Source organism: Battus philenor, unplaced genomic scaffold (assembly GCF_028537555.1).
Source record: "Battus philenor isolate CCGP_79_NKW_IND1 unplaced genomic scaffold, ilBatPhil1.0.hap1 SCAF_10, whole genome shotgun sequence".
In the NCBI taxonomy this organism is placed as follows: domain Eukaryota; kingdom Metazoa; phylum Arthropoda; class Insecta; order Lepidoptera; family Papilionidae; genus Battus; species Battus philenor.
The window spans coordinates 15502881-15520812 of NW_027181662.1; the positions used below are offsets into that span (position 1 = coordinate 15502881).

The following is a 17932-nucleotide window of genomic DNA, read 5'->3' on the forward strand; positions in this document are numbered from 1 at the left end:
AAATTGCTGCTATTAAAGCTGTCCAATTTATTATTTATTTTATTTTTAAATTAATTTTCAACTTAGTGTAACGTCCCTTTGTTATTTTGCAAGCCATTGTCGTCTACGATCATGGACAATTTTTAGTTTAAAAATAACATAAATGATTATATTAATTGCTAATATTGATGTAAATCATGCAAGCGATGCTAAAATAAATAAATATAAGGAGACCTTTCGAACAGAGACTTCACGTAATGTTCAGGAGATCGAAAAAAAAACTTTGTTCGGGATGCGTGTCAGTCCTGGAGGAAGTGAGGAGTACGAGAGGAGTTCGATATGAAACAATGGAACAACCCAAGGCGCGGGGGAAATATACGAAAGGAGACTTAGAGGAAATGGAATAAGATTAAAAAAGTATCAGGCAGTTCTAGATCAGTAAGGTCGGAAGAGTTTTTCGGAGTTATGGCAGAAGCTCATGCATAAAAGTGTTTCCCACGCGAGAGCCTGGCGGGTTGCGTCATGTACGAGAATGCGTTACTTTCCAATTGACCCGCGGCCGCTGACGTCAGCGCTCAGCGCACGCACCGCCAATTGACATTTAGATCAGCTCCGCCCGCCCCCCGCCCGCCCCTCGCCGCCCGCCCCCGCCGCCCCCCGCTGCACCAAAACAATCAGTGCAACGCCACCGGCAAACAGTATCTGCTCTGCTACGTATATACAAAAAGGAGAACTGTTGCCGCACTGACAGCAGCTTTAAGAACCTCTTTTTTCAAAATTTTTATATTAACAGTGTGTCGTTTTGCAGTTTAAGGTTAGTTTGTTCTGTCAGTGTAATGCTACGTATTATTTCTTAGTACTGTAAAATTATAATTAAAATTACCGCCGTCATTTTTATTTATTTTCCTTTATATACACATTTATCCTTTATACACAGTTCACACGCTCACCAAGAAAAACAAAAAAAGAGAACATTGAAATGTTGTTATTCTAAAAATCTTGTAATTCATAGAATTTAAATATTTAATAGCTAAGATCGAAAGTTTCTTCGGGACTCCTGCGAAGGTTCTTTGGGACACACAAAGTACCTTCGCAGATTTTTTAAGAAAATTTTCCTTGGAAGCGTCCTAATCACCGCCTGATGCATTAGGTGCGCAGTTCGACGGGGAGTACGCGGTTAAAATACCAAAAGATATGTCAGAACAGAGGCCTTGACACCTGTCTACTTCTCCTGTCTGCTGCTGCTAGTATTCCAAGCCGGTGGTATCTTACTCTCGAACATTGACTTTTTTATAATATTAAGAATAATTGACGGTTCGAAAGTGCATCTAAATTCCTACTTGAATAATGATATTTTAATTTTGACGCCTCTAATTTACATTTGAAAGAGAAGAAAAATACAATGTAGTCGTTGAACGGCCAGCCCGCCGGGGCGACGGCGATGCGGTGCAAGCCAGCGCGCGCGGTAATTGAGTTGCGAGCGGCGCGCTGCGGCCGACCTGACCTACCCGCACCGCCGTCGCCTTGCGCCGCCGCCTTGCGCCGCCGCTTTGCACCGCCGCCTTGCACCGCCGCCGGGAACCCGACGCAATTGTCCACGCAATATTTATACTAAAACTTCATTTTAAACTCACTATTAAAAAAAGCTCAAAATTTTATAATCTCCATTTGTTAATGCAAAACCATTATTGTAAAATTTCATAACACTGTAGCATCTACAACCACCGCATTCTTATGTAACATTGTTTTGTACATTCAGTCCCACGTGTGCGCAACAAAGTTTTGAATGGCGCCGCCAACTTTTTGGGAAGTTTTCTTCGTTGAGTCTTTGGGTGAACATTATTATACGCGTATACATCGACCGCTCTCACTGCGCGCTCCGCAAGCGACGCGAGGAAAGCAATCGATGTACCGCGTGACACAGTGCGGCACGGCGCGTGCTTGCAGCGGAAGTATAATGCGATTATCGATTTGCTTACGACAGACAATGCGTTGAATGGACGGGCAGAGGGGCGCGCGGCGGCGGGGCGCGGGGGGCAGCGCGGGGGCAGGTCCACGCAACGCCAACTCTCCAAGTCGTGTATCTATGATATTATATTAATTACCTTATCCTCATCCATCATCCATCAATTTATAATCATCAGTTGCGAATATTTTTTTATAAAACTCTTCAAAAATCTGTTTCTAACAACTTGAAATAAATTTGTCAAAGAATATATTAAAAACGTATTTACAAAATAATGTAATCCGTCGAACTGCAAATGAGAAATGTACGCAGACGTTCTTGTAAGAAATGAAAGCACATCAAGTGCACCTTATGCATTTAGTTTAACAATTATGGATATTTGTGTGTTACTGTAAGTTGGTAGTGAGCGGCAGCAATATTTTGGTAGTTCGGAGTGTAAACACGCACGTCCGCGGGCTGCGCGAGTGCCGCGGCGTGGGGCTTGGGGCGGGCAGGGGCGCGGGGCGCGGGGACCGGAGCGGCAGGCGAGCCTACGCGCGCCGTCAGTGCGCCGGAGGGAGCGGGCTGCGCCGCTCGTTGTCTCGCGGCCCGCAAGTGGACGTCCCGCGTGCAGTGCAAATGATTCTGTTTTTATGGCGCTCCTATTGCTCCGAGTGTTGGTGCTGGGTGTGACCGCGGCGGCAGTTGACGGTGGGTTTCCCGGCTCGTTTCCCCGGGCCCCACGTGGCCCATCCCGGCGGCGGGCCGTGTTTACGGCGGCCGACGCATGCGCCGCTGTCGCCGGCCGCGGGTCAAACACCGCTCCGGACTACGGAGGTTCTATACGTGTTTGTGGTCCGACAAGTAAGTCTAGTTGTAGGTCGCGGCGCGCGGGGGCGGCTCGCCGTTTGTTTATCCCGATCCTGCATCCTTGACGGCCGGAGCGTGCTTCGCGCCGCCGATACGGAACCGAGCGAGCATGCATTAGCGTAGTAAATGTTTTGCTCGGCCGGGTCGGACGGCGGAGGCCCGGTCGCGGGCGGGGCGGCCAAACACACGCTAGGCGTAGTGCAGCCGCCACCCGCCAGCCGACAGTCGACGCGAGAACTTGTTTCGGATGGTTATGCCATTCCGCGTGTGAGCAGGTAACGGCTGGCGCACTCACAACAAAACATCCAACTATTTACATGCGCGACGTCGATTTATCCGCGAGCTAATTGCCTGCTGACCAGCAGGATAGTGCGTAGTGCTCGCTGTGTATTTTATTGAGTAACAACCACACGAAGTTATCACGCGCGCTGGCGGTCACGACGTCGCGTGTTGCGACTCACACATATTTGTTTAAACGACTTGTTACGCGACGTCGCCACGGGACACATACTCTAATCATCTATTTAAAATTTGCTTACGTTATAAAATACAAATTGCATATAATATTTTTGACACATGGACACCTAAGAACCTAAACTATTGGAATAATAATTCGATGTTTCGTTTTTGCATGTTCCATTGAAATGCGATACATATTTCCTTATTAGAAAATATATAAACTTTATTTAAGAACACATATTTGTTTATTAAACTCATAATGAGTATACAGTAGATGTTAAGGTTAACATTGTTAAAATATTTTAATGAGAAAGTGTTTTCCTGTCATGTCACAATAATAATAGTGAGACAGGCAGTATATAGTGGTATTTTTTTGATAACTACGTACATCGTACTCTTAACGCACAAGTGGTACGTTTTCAAAATACATTATCACGTTAATGTGTGTCCGCAAACACTTTCAGTTTGACGGTGTTTACTAGAACATGTTTGCCCGCAAACGTCCAAGTGTTATGTTTTCTATAGAGAATAGTTCACTTCCTCGGTCAGTTTGTTTGTTAATATATTGTAAATGTCTGTTAAAGTATATATATCTGCAGCTTCGTTCGAGTTGATGATTGACTTTCGACGATGTTAAATCTACATGCCAAAAAATAATCTAGAATTATAGTGCACGAAAATGGTTTATATCTCCTGAAGTATGTAAGCGGCAGGACCGGACAAGGCGTCTGTGTTCAAAAATTTTATGTGCGTCTTGTCCACACATACTGTAAGCATACTTCCACCTCGACATCCATGTTTACCTGTTATCACCATTCCAGGGAGCATTGTTGTAAATTATAGTATAAGTAATAGATTGTACAAAAGTAACTCGTAAGTAAATATTGTTTTTAATTGGCACAGATAAATACAACTTGTTTATTATAACCAAGGAGGGTACAACATGACGATGTTTGATCACAAAATGATGTAGCTCCCGCAGTCTTCCGAACCATTTCCTGGCGTACGTGCTGGGCTTATTTCAAAATGATCTGATGACTAGAATTGCTAGTTCCATTAAACATATTAAAAATGAGATAAAGTCATCTAAGTAGGAAAGAGAAATGGATATTGACTTATGGGCTAGCCCAGCGGTGGGTAGAGTTCGTTTTTTCTACTTAAGATCGAGAAGACAGTCTTGTCATTAGAGTCAAATAGATACCAGGAGAGCATACATTGTTAGGGCGTTGATTAAGAGACACTTTTTTTTACTTAAACACGGTAACATGCAAATAGGTGAACAAAAACAATCAGAATTATTCAACGTAGATGTAAAATCTAACTATCTAATGTAACGTCTATCGAGTTACAGCCGAAGACGGTTTCTTTTTCAAGCTCTTGTGATCAGGCATTCGAGCGTCTGCTTAGGCACTGCAGGGCGTGGTGATATCCCACTTCAGTGAAATAGCTACCAGTCCGAACTGAGTACATCGCCGGAGTGATCGACTTTGTTTCTATGATGTGGTGTAGGTTAAGCGCCTTCTCCGCTCTGCGACCTGATAGTGAAGGTATTTTTCAGTTGTTATTTGTATGTCATATACCTCTCCTCCCAACATTGGATCCTTCGTTATCGAGTATCGTGACTCTTACTGAAAAACTCGCCTTGCACTATATCACGCCATTTGTGCCGGTCGCGTTGTGGATTGATACAGCTACTGTGGTGTCGGGAGTGGGTCGAACATGCGCATAAGCCTGCAGCTTCGTGCTTATCCACTTTTACGTTGATAAAAAGTTTTTACAAGTTACTATTATAGGTAGCAAAACTTAAAATTACGTGGGGGGCCCACGAAGATTTTAAAAGAGCATTTTTGTGACGGATGATCACTATTGCACTATTTTAAAGAGGAGAACGAAAGTGGTGCTTAGCCTGAACTTGGTTTTTTGGTAGCAAACCTCACGGTCACGCATTGAGGAATTCGGTAATGAATAATATGCAACGGCCCGAGCTGTGCCTCCAAAGAAAGCCTTTAACAAAATCAATTTTTGTAATTATTTTCATAATGTTTAATAAAGTAGTTGAACATCACCACTTCAGCTATAGAACATCCACTACTGGACATCCGATTCCCTTATACATTTCCGATAGGACTGGTTGGAAGCAGCCTGCATCCAGCTTTTCACGACCTAAACTTGGTGGGACTGACCACTTCAAAATAGAGCAATTTATTCCGAAACCATATTGTCACATAAATAATCCGCTCGGCTTCAGTGCGATATTTTACTTGTTCTTGTTTGATGAAGATTTATAATTTATCGAATGATAATTTCGGGTCATCGCACGGGATACGTATAACTATGATATCATGAATTGAATGAATAAATATAAACCGTATTAGTACGACGGAGGGTGAAAGGGATGGGACAGTCGCGGCGGAGACTGGGGGGGTGATTACGCAGCGCCACCCCACCAGCCTCGCCGGCGAGCCCCGGGGCCGTGTGAACAAATTACAACATTAGCGGAAACGTCTCCTGGAGGCTGCGGTTGATTCTATTTACAGATTCGTCGTGACCTTCCGGGTGACCATCACTATTAACCTTTTTGAATCATTTGCGTATATATACGCGCAATTTTCCTGCTCACTATCTTCGGAGCGTATATATACGCGGCTGGATTCAGCATTGAAAACAAATATTAGAATAGCAATAAAATAACCCACACCTTAAAAGTATACACAGATCACACAGATGAGCACCCAGGTTGATAACTGCTACATTGCTTGGAGGCAACGATGATTTGTTACTGGTTTGAATTCTAGGCATTTTCTAGCTTAGGGTTCGTGTGTTTACATCAAACTGTCTGAAGGCAAGTTCTTTATATGTAGCGGTTTTATATGAACCAAAATATACGTAATATTGCGGTAATCTCTGCACCTTCCCCAACACTTAACTTGAGTTAAGTGTTGGGGAAGGTGCAGGTTTCTGGTTCATCATTTCAGTCAAGTCGTCCACCACTGGCTACAGACCTCCTCCAGGTACCTAAAGGACCGGGTCTATGCGGTCCGCATTCAGCGCCTTCTGACGAGCTAACATAGTCGTCCGTACGCATTGTAGATGGACGACCTACGCTAAAACCTTAAGGCTCTACTCACTACTCAGCTCGCTATGTAGCGTATTCACTGCCAGTACAACTTGCCAATTCGCTAAGCCAAGTATTTTGTTCGTCTACGAATCTCCACATTCTTAATTCTTTCCTCGCAGAGTAATGCCGAGCACGGCCCTCTCCAGATGTACAATTCGGCGCCTCGCACAGCGTAGCTTTAATAAAACCTAGCTTTAATAAAGTTTTTCACTTCCGTCTGCTCAACGCTAAACACGTTATCGCTAAAGATTAAGATAATTTATTTATATATAACGTTTTTGACATTTCCTGTTTACAAACAATTATATCGAATGTGTTATCACCGGTTCCCACGCTGAGCTAAGTAATCGTGGGAACCGGCCTGTTTATCTAGCCAGAAGCCTTCCGATCCAGAACTTACCGATCAAATATTTGAACGTGTACTAATCCATTCAGAAAAAAATTTTCTCTTATTAGAATCCGTCGTTTCTTTATTTCTGAAGGTCTTGTCCATCTTGAATAGAGTTTTTAAGCAGGTCTAATTTTTGGGTTCAGAGAAGAATTCTTCTGGATTTTTAAGATACTTTATTCCTAAAATACTAAATCCCTCTCAGCAATCGTGTTCAGTACCTTTGGAGGAACTTAGAAACTCCATGCGGACCTAACCAAAGTCCTTCCTGTTCTGCTGTTTTGCGTAGCCCGTCCCAGGGTATTCGATGTTCACGCTACTCCTGAACTCATCCTTGTGCTATCACAGTGGTTCAAGGCCAAGCTGGACTTTCGTCCGCTTCAGAACCGCTTAAGTTAATGGAAGTTTAGGACCCCAACCCTTGTCCGAAATCCCCGTATGTGGCGGAGGAACTCCGAGCGCTGGAGAACTGTCACGAGATCGAGTGGTCGGTTCACGAGGTGCGGATGGCAAAGAGGTTTTACGATAAGCGTCTACAATAGTCCGCAACCAAAACTGGTAGAGCTATAAATGAAAAACGTAAGAAATTAACACTGAACTATCTACTTGTCAATCCATGTCATATTTATATGCTCGTACACAAATCTGAACAAAAAAACACATGTCGTATTTTTATGACACATAGAATATGTCATTAATTGTCAAAAAGGGACTTCGGAAGTCGCTGGACGCGAGCAGCGCAGCGCCGGTCATCGTGACGATCTTTGTGGGAGCCTTACGCCTTGCAGTGCGCTATTGACTGAAAATAAAAAGTTTACCTTTGTATTAAGTAAAAAATAAAGGAAGTGTAAATAAATAATCTAAAACACTAGCTATGTTTATATACGCCGAGCGTTAGTATTGTAATGGGATGGAGTGGGCAGTGATATCGTTAGTGCGATTCCCAGTTTCGATTGGTGGTAAGCGCCATTCACCGACCTGTGATGTCTCTTGTGGGCCTTTTGCGCGCCATGCCTTCTATCCAACAACGAGAATCCTTCAAAATATTAGAAATTCTGCGGCGTAATGTCGTCTAAAAAGATTTTTTTTATTACTGGCTCGGCATAAAATAAAAACAAATACAGTAAGAACTATAGATGTTGTGAAAAGTACAACGAATACTACATACCTTACATCTACGTTCTGCAATAATAATTAAAAGCATCAAAAGCTTTCCGCGCCGTGCAGCATTGGAACTTAGAATATATAAACTTATTGTATACATATCAAAAGTAAACAAAATTTATCATTACGTTATCAGCCGAAAGCCGCCCGGTGCAAGGCACACGTCTTCCCAAAATTCAGTCGTGCGCTGATTGCCTTCAGCGATTTTCTGTTTACTTATTCCTTCGGTCCTTGTAATGGGAGGCCTACCCGCGCCTCGTCTACCGGCTTTTTGCCCGGACTAGCAATTCTTTCAGCTGCTTCAATAACCTTCAAGGTTATCAAGATCTTCTGCGGTGAATAGAGATAATCTTGCAGTGTAGCTCCGAGCTTACTCTCTGCATTGTTCTTCAAATTACTTCGAGTCTTCTTATAAGGCCCATCTTTAGTATCACACGATGGTCAAAAGACATTTGTCTATAGGCATTGCGATATTTCGGAACTTGTTATATATTTAAACTTAATAATAATGCTATAATTAGAAAAAAATATTTGTAATACGTTTTAATTTATTACATTGTTTTTGTAAAACTTACATGAACGGTATAGTGATCAGGTAGCTGGTGCCGTAAGATCGTTCCAGAAGCTTTTCTCTCGTCCTGGGAACCTTCAAGGCTAACTGTATGCATCCGTCGTGGTCACGTGCTCCGCAGTTTCACATTCCTTCCGACGTCGAATCAAAAGATGCCTCAGGATTTCTGAACTCGGAACCCCAACTGCTTGCGCTTGTCTTTGAATGTCATTAGTTGTAATTATCGCTTAAATACTACCATATTATTACCATAGTTTTATTTTATTTTATATCGATCATAAACACAACGTACACGACCGTAATCACATACAATAAACTTAATAATTTTTACAGCTGAGTCATAACTATTTTTTATTACTCTATACAAAAATTTCATATCTTTATCAATGAAATAATTGTACTAACAAAATTAAATAATAATATATTAATCAAAATTAAATTATCAAATCCGGTAATATTAACACATGTCTTATCAATTGCAATTATTATTGCCACTGTCAAATACTTTGTGATCCCATAAAAACCCGGCCCGTTTGTTTTTGTTTTTTTTTTACCCGACTAATTCAGCTTCCCTAATGGCATTTGATATTTCGCGGGTACGTGGAGGAAGGACGCTGATGTTGTTTGCCCTAAAAACTGTCTTAAAGTATCGAAGTTGCTTGAAAGCCTCCCTGGGAAGCAGCTTACGACGCGATGGACCCAGCACTAACAAATAATCAGTCTTTGTTATTACCTTATGAATTTCCGGACGGAAGCCTGCTCCTCACTGGCCGTAAATATTTTAGACAAAAAAAACAAGAATGTAGATACAAGTGCCCGTCAATTAGGAATGCGGTCCGCGCTGAATAATTGATGCAATGCGATTAAGTAAATTATTCCGACGTACGCGCGCCATCCGCTGGGGCGGATGCCGGAGCGTTCACTGAATGTAATCGGATTCTGTTCTAATGTAAGGCGGACTTCGAATTATACCGCCCGGCATTTGATTTGGCACGTCAGCCAAAACGGAGACCTGCAAACATCGCCTAGTTCGTTTTTGTTTGGCATTGTCTTTATTGCACAGAACTCTGATTATTATATCTATCGCTCGATTGCAGAAGAGGACCAGAGATAAACGTAAATAAATATCACAGATGTGACAAAGGATCATATTAGAATATTTTCCTTCATCATTTTGCGCATGCTCTTGGAACACAATGGCTTAAACCTAGTAACAAGAACAAGAACGAAAACCCTGATCACGATAAAGTATATGTCTTATATTGGGCTGCAAACGAACCCTACTTATTATAGACAAGAGTGCTGCAAGAGTTTCTAGCATCACTCCATCTTTGTTCACCCCTTCCTGAATTAGTAGTAACATTAGCCAAGAAATTGTAACGCCGTCGAGATTCAGTTTTCTCGGGCGTACTTGACTTGGAGTGATAAACGCGTTTTGGGTGACATCTCTAGTCCAGGTCCCCGAGAGCCCTTACACCAGGTCAATCCATGGAATGTCCGCTCTAGCGCTAAAGTAGTAGGCAGTAGCGGTCCGAGCCGAGGTTCCTGATGAAGTCTATGAAAGTTGAGGTTTAGGCCAAGCCATTTGGGTCCTGGAGACTAAAACCTGCGGAAGCTGTAATATACATTTGTGCATGGATTTGTAACCACGATTTAGAGTGTGTTTGAAAAAGTACAAGGCATTAAGACATGATGGGTGTATATGTAACTGGTTTATTTGTATGTAATAAAGACAGTAAGCGATAGCTTAGCTCGGCGGTTCGCTAGATGTCGCAACGCTGGTCACCATTTCCTACCATCTGCCGCCTCGCTGCCATGTCCCAGCGCTGCGCAGGTACCGGCGGCCCGGCAACTGCTCGCGCGACTCATTAGCTGTATTTAATCGACGGCCTTGACCATCTCGTGCGCTGACGTCACCCAACATGGCCGCCATTGTGACACGTAATAATTTTTTGCGCGTCTATTTTGTTACGGCTGCGAGGAGCGCTCGCGTGAGCCAATGACTTACCTGATTTTAGCCAATCGAATAACGATCTAGCCTTTTATAGACAAACGCGTTAACCTAGTTGTAGTCTATTCATTTCTTCGAGTACTCACTAAACACTAGGACAGAAAGGGCGGGAAAACAGTTCAAATCTTTCACAGCGCGTAATATACCATTAAACAAAACGTGTTGTGCATATGCAAGGGAAGATAACAGAGTGAATCCAATTGATGATGTTTAAGAATGTGATTCAAAAAATCATTTGAAACTCTTTTAGTGTTATTTGTCAAAGGTCATTTTGATTCTAGTTTCCTTCGAGTTATACTTTTTGGATATTCTTTTGACCTACACAAGTGACCACTATAATTAATTCAAAGTAGATATTAATACAAATATATAGTTTCCTTTTTGTGAGGGAAGGTCACTGTCGCCTTATTTGCATGTACAGACCCCGCCGGTACGAGGGAGCAGGTTGCAGGGAACGCTTCACCTAAACCAATTTTCTCATTAGGATATAGATCCTGAGGAATATAGATTCCTCAGACAGCGTATATCGGCCGTGAGTTAGGTTTTACAATTACGCTTAATATTATCAATATTTTTTTACTCACGTTTTGGCATGTTACAGTGTTTACTAAGACTCTTAAAGTACCGATTTTTGTAGCTTAAATCGGAAACTATTTAAAACTAAGTTGGAGTCAACTAATAATTATGATTATTTTATTTATATCATTAGTCTATTGTTTTTAATCGCACTGTAACAAGGTCCAGTTTTCAGGTTCCCCCAGGCATCGTCTACCGGCTCGATACCTTTACCGCTCGAAAACCTTTCGGCCTCAAAGGCCACCGATATTTTTCAGCCCATAAAGGCGCGATCGTTTATGTAAGCTACATTTAATGCTTCTAAATTTCATAGATAGTGAAATTAGCGACGAAACATGCGAAATCATGGTTATTCGACCGACGAGTAAAGAGTACGTACAGCACCCGAACCATGATCGAGACTTACGGCAACTTAAGTTAGGAACTAAGTTAGCAGTGCGCTCAGGCAGCTAGCGATGCGGGGCATCTCGCCGTGAGAGCCCGCGAATGGGGGCGCTCGCAGCGTCGGAATGCCGCGCGCTCGTTTCGTGTAATTAGAATTTTAAATGCAATTACAATATGTAAATTTTAGTCAAATTCGGAATGCGTGATAGTGCTCAGTGAAATAGTCAATTTTACGACTTCGCTATACTCCGTCGCGTTTCATTCTTTGCGGCTTAGCTCTTTTATTGCTGGTCATTGGTGCTCATCAATTAGCTGCATAGCCACGACTTGTGTTTGAGTTTTGCTTGAAAATATGTTCTGGTCAACAGAGTTAAGTTTTTGTAGTAATCAATTTATGTTCGAAATCCTCCGCTGGCATCATTTGCTAAGGGACAAGACGGTACGATCTATTAGTCCATAATATCATTCTAGTTTTGTACCCGTCAATGAGCGGCAAAGTTTATTATTAGTATCCTTATATATATATGTAGCCCATATTTTATTTTTACACTTGACTACACCAAACACGGCGAAAGAGCCGGTTTTTTTTATGAAATTAGAATCTAATTGTTCTTTCCTATAACGTCATTTATTCAAAAGTCCCCAACAAGCACATTTGCTGTTCTATCTGGTGGCACAAAAAATTAATTAAAGCCCTCAGCGATTTGAATGTGTGGGGGACGCACCACCACGATGGAACCCCAGCGATTCATGTCGCCCCGCGGGCCGGGCCGCTCCGTATTCCGGCGGCGTGCCTTCATGCGCCATAAATCGTCTACGCCTAGATCGCAGGCTAGATAGGCCACGCCTGCGTTCGTGGAAAAAAACCAGCGCCACGCGGAAGCCGTGCTCGCTACCGTTCCCACGATCCCTTCCACGTCTACCCCTGGATGCGAGCGGATATCAAATATATAAAATAAGCTATAATTTTGTCTCAATTATTATCCCAAGCCCCCAGTTAGTTTTCCTGTGCTTGGATTACCAAACTGAAACATTTGACAGATGGCCAGTCTCCCTCTCAAAGCTGATTTTTGTTGCTTTTTATTATTTGAAAAGCTTACATTCGGGAGCACCACAAATAAACACCAGAAACGACAAGTCTTTACCAAGCTTTGGAGCCTCCAGTCTTATTCACAATATAAATTATTGCGAAAAGAGCTGCATGCTTCAAGTTCAAGTAAGTTATCGTAATAAGCTATACATGCCGTTACATTATATGGTAGATGTCTTACACGCAGACAGATGATATGTTACTAACAAAAGCACCGTTTCAAATGTACACTCCAAATCATATAGGATTAATATAATCCGGACTCTGTCCAGTAAACAACCACTCTCTCTCTGTAATTGATGTAGGTTTGCTACGACTACGGTCACCTATATCGAGATCAATATAGTTTGTCATACGTAGCTCAAGACCATCGGACGAGATTACACTGCGTTCTATACAAACCCGCTTAAACAGCCCGCACAACACCAAAGGCAAGCTAAGTAATTCTCATTGGACTATAACGCGTAGGGAGCCCCTGCTCTGCACTGAGTCCAGGCACTGGGCCTGCCAATAGATCTTCACAAAAGGCGTCAAAGAGGTTTATGAGATTTAACCCATTAAGAGTTCTGCATAAACCTTATAATGCGACCACATCGTAGTACAGAAGGTAACCTTCATAGATTTCATTTATTTTTAAAGAAAGGAAATAAGCATGAAAATAAATATAATATAAACCAATTAAGTTATACATAACTGTGTCACTAAAATTCCCAATATTAAGTATTTTTCTAAATAGGTTTCCAAATAAAATAACACCATAATTTCACTATGTTTTCCATTACCTGTTTTCATGTTGGTTAAAAGATGTATCTTACGAATTTCCTACGTGAAATAAAAAGAATTGCATCAGATTTACATGCTTGTTTACATGCGCAAAAGCCCATCACCCTGTATGAAGTGATCACTTTGAAATATGTTACATTAACTTGTTTGTCAATAGCTACTAACTCCTGGCAGAACAAAGTGTGCAGTGAACAATAAATAATTTTAGTATGTAAAAATTGGAATTGTTAAAACGCTTTATCTTACTACATTATCATTATGTTACTTATTATTTCTAAAGCTGGATGTGGTGTACCATGCACCGAGTGACAGCAAATGAGCTTACATTTAAAGCCTTTACATCTATTACAAATCACCTGTATTGCTCGAGTTGCATCGCGACATAACCAACAAGCTGAGGTCAATGCGACTAAATCCCACTCGAATGTTCTATTCCGAGTCTAATGCAATAAATTATTTTATTTCGTTAGCAGAAGAGTGCTTAGTGACCAGCGATAAATATTGTACGCGTGTGTCACGAGGTCGAACTCTTGCACAGGGATGTCGTCCCGATAGCTCACGAGATCGAAGGCCGTTCGGGATTATTGAAAACGCGCAATTAATAATGTGAGACGTTAGTGGAGCGCCGCGGCCGGCGAGGCGTCGCCGGATTGTATGCAAATAAGGGGCTGATGTTCCGAATCATCCGCTCGCACCCACGGCTCGTGCTGCTCCGCCGGCGGCGCCGCGTGCTCCCTATCCATTTATTCATATAACTCCGAGGCTCATTAATAACTCCTCGCGAACGTCAATTGAAGAATGCCAGAAAAGCCCAATTTGGCAGACCCAATATTTTTTTTGTCTCATTGAATAACTTTTCTCTATGTAGTTTTATCCTTCTGTACGTCCACACTCCTTAAACCTTGCTAAAGGCGGAAATATGTGATGTCCTTTCCTGTTCACATCGTCAATTAAATTGTGACTGGCTTAATGTTTACTTCATTTCAAATAACGCTCACAGACACAAGTCCAAGTTTTTTTGGTGATCACTTTCACCAACGCCCTTAATAACGTTGTTAGAAGCATTCACTCCGGAGCTGGTGTACTCTCTCAACTGTAGTACTGTGTTATTTTTACTAATATTTTAAACTTACATCTTTATTCTGAGCCCTTACAATATATTATTGTAAAAGTGTGTACACAATTTCTTACAAAATAGTTTAGTGAGTGGATGTTATAAAAAACAAATTTGCTCCAAATTCGAAATTTAAACATGGACGCAGGGAACGCGACGGAGCGGCAGGGCGTTAGGATGTGCTGCCTAATAGCGCAGAACGCACTCGGAAGGGCCAAAGTCCTTTCGGCGGTAGTTCGTCGTTTGAAAATCGAAACAGCGGCGCGGGGGGGAGCGGAGGCGAGCGGGGCGCTAACGCGTGCGCCGCAAGGTCAGGGGCCCCGAGGCGCGCGCATTTCGCCGCGCTCCTTCGAACGGCGCTGTCGTACGCTGAGCCCCGTGTGAAACTTCGTGACCACCTCACGGGGCGGTTCCTCCGTGAATGAATTCTTCTTCTCTATGAACAGAGTCATTTTTTGTGCAAAATCTGTTCTGTTATGTTCACGGCGCGTGCGCTTCGCAGCGCTGTCTTCGAAATTCAAACATGTCCGTTATTCGCACATGAATTAATGGCGCCGTCGAAAATATTGGACAGACGGGAACTGCTTTCGTTTCTAAAAACAATATTTGGACGGTTCCGTTGCGTCTGGTGGAGCCGTAGCGCGTGGGAGATCCGTTACAATAATACTAATCAGATGAGCCAACTGTCTAGACGCGACACATGACTGCCCGTGCTCGTCTAATTTCTAACAGTACAGATTTCTACTATAACGAAACTAGAGGTTCCCTGATATTTTACATCATAGACCACTTAAAAAATTTTGCTGCATCCGGTGTACCGCTTATAGGTATTGAATATGTAATATGCTTCTTTCAATTAACATTTCATTGGATTCATAAAATATTACATGCCTATATTGATAGGTGAAGTCAAGCCAATATTTTAATTCTACTCTATCGAAAGAACATAAAGTTTCGTAGACTCCCGTAAACGAATTGTGAACCTCCATTTTTTTGTCAAGCCAGCCGAGAAGCATGAGTTTTCCGTGGACCTCAGAGGGTTTACTTGGACCACTGACAGCTAAGGGCCTAAACTATAAGATGAAAGCCTCAATGAGCTTATTTATGTGTAGGTCAATTTACGCTTGTCAGTAGCACAGCATCCCTCGGTGCAGTTTAACTATAGTTATACTATAGTAAATAAGTCAGCTGGCGTTTGTCTATTCTGTATAGGGGCATTGCAGTCAGACTCCCCATGCTTGCATCTCTATTGCTTGTTAGTCAAAAGTAGAGTTCGAACTATTTTAAGAAATTGTTATTGGAATTAAATAAATATATGTTTTCCAATTATATACTATGTAATTACCACATACAGATTTGAAATTTGGTAACGTTCGTCGAGTTGAAAGCAAAATTTGACTCACAGTTAAACTTTAAAAGTAAAGATTAATAATAATAAGTAGCTCGAAGAATTGCTCGTTGGAAGTGGTGCGACTACGAGCCGGCACACACGACATGGGCGCGCCACCACAGCAGCAGGTCTGCACCAGGTGGACCGGTGACATAGTTAAGGTGGCGGGAAATCGGCTGGCGTGGGCAGCGCAAGACTGCTCACGATGGTGATCATAAGGGGGGGCTTTGATTATATGACGATAATGATCCAGTCGACTAATCGACATCGACAGTCGTCTATTTTTTTTAAAAACCTCTTCCATACTTTTCTATACTCGGGTATGTTATCGATTCTATTTCTGTTGCTGTAATATCATTCTATTTTACTGTCATAGGAGTTTCCTTGTTCCATTTCTGGGTAGCCAGAAATAAAGCTTAATTCCACATTTTCAATACTCGCTTCATGTACTGAGTAAACATTGGCCAGTTCCAAATGAACTAGACAAAGTGGCAGCGCCGCACCTGCCGCCAGTTAACACCCGGTGAAAGCCCACTTAGACGCTTCCTTATATGAGAACGTGTTTTTAGAGTTGATATTGAATGCATTAGCACCGCGGCCGTCAAGGCGTTGCCCTATTCGGTACTTGTTTGTCTTATTTGTTTCAATTCGGTAGGTACCACTGATGGATTTAGTTATATAAGATGATCCGGTATAGGTTTCAAAGTTTTAAACGTTGAACCTTGTGCTCATTTGTCAAAAGGTTTTACACCAATTTTAACCACCATGTATAAAGCGACCGATCTAAAATATGTTATACATATATATATATATATATATATATATATATATATATATATATATATATATACATCACCGTTTCATCCATATGAAGTTCACCACTAGCCATTATAATTCACCCACTTTATCTCTGCACCGCCTAAGAGGCACACTGGTAAAAATTTCCTTTAACATTAAATTCGTATATAATGTTTCAGATAAACATACGCGGAGATATTTAACGACGCAATGTGTATATTTATTTATATGTTTTAAACGTCTGTCTCAGCTATGTGCGAGCATGTAGAATTAAGCCCCTTGGCAAGGGTCTATAATAGCGTTGAGGCCTTGCGGCTGCCACAGCAACCTTACATGTCCGATTTACACTCAAAGTCTGACCGCCTATATCAAAGTAAGAAAAATTCAAATTCAAAATATCTTTATTCAAGTAATTTTGAATCTTTATTATTTTAGTGTTATAAGTAATAAACTACCGCTGGTTCGGAACGCTGATCTGCTCAGAAGAGTCGGCCAGAATCTCAAAAGTTGCTCTTTTAAATGAAATGGAATCATTTTTTTCATACGTACATGATAATGTCAAGCATGTAAATGAGCCAACAAACCAAGTTCACACCTCGACCACCAAAAAACTCTTGAATGCTATAATAAAATCGATTTAATGATACTTTTTTTTCTATTTTTAGTTTTGGATTAAAAACTAAGAAAGAGCAGGTCTTAGATATCTCGTTGAACTTTTTTATATATGCCCATACTGATAGTCATAAAGGATTTGTTTACTACGAAATTTAGAACATTTTGTATTTTGCTAAAGACCTCATTGTTAATATTAAAAACAGAGCGGAGAGATATTTACAAATAAACCGTAATGAGAGTCACTAACATCTTTTTATTTACTTGTTGGTCAACATACAGAGACCACGATATATACAAGATGCATATTATATATTACGTACATTACACAACAAAAAGGATGAAACAACACAATATTTCAAATTATATGTCGAAAAACAGCGCTGTCGCTGTTTTGTATACCGCTCGGCAGCATGTGCTGAGTCAGCGTGTTATACAATATGCTAATTTATAAGTCCGATATTTACTAGTTTAATTTATCACTCCGTTTATGTATCTATCACTGTTGTGAGATTCATAATTTTAGCATAAGGACATTCACCGCTAGATATAGGCCTCCCTTATAGACTGCTAATAGAACCGGATAGATGCCTTCATGTAGCGTCTTCCGCCAACCTTGACAAAAGTCTGTACTGTTGGTGTTGTGGGTGCAAGTCCTATGCTAAGGATGTGGTCTCTAC

At 41.6% G+C, this 17932-nt stretch overlaps 1 protein-coding gene across 1 annotated transcript in view; it reads left to right on the forward strand.

Moving 5' to 3' along the window:
* The first annotated feature begins 2531 nt into the window (after nucleotides 1-2531).
* Nucleotides 2532-17932, forward strand: part of LOC137927352 (protogenin A-like) — a 104858-nt gene continuing 89457 nt past the window's right edge. The window contains exon 1 of the mRNA XM_068771150.1: nucleotides 2532-2635. Within this exon, the coding sequence (XP_068627251.1) occupies nucleotides 2578-2635 (58 nt within the window). The 5' untranslated portion in view covers nucleotides 2532-2577. The remainder of the gene's footprint in view (nucleotides 2636-17932) is intronic.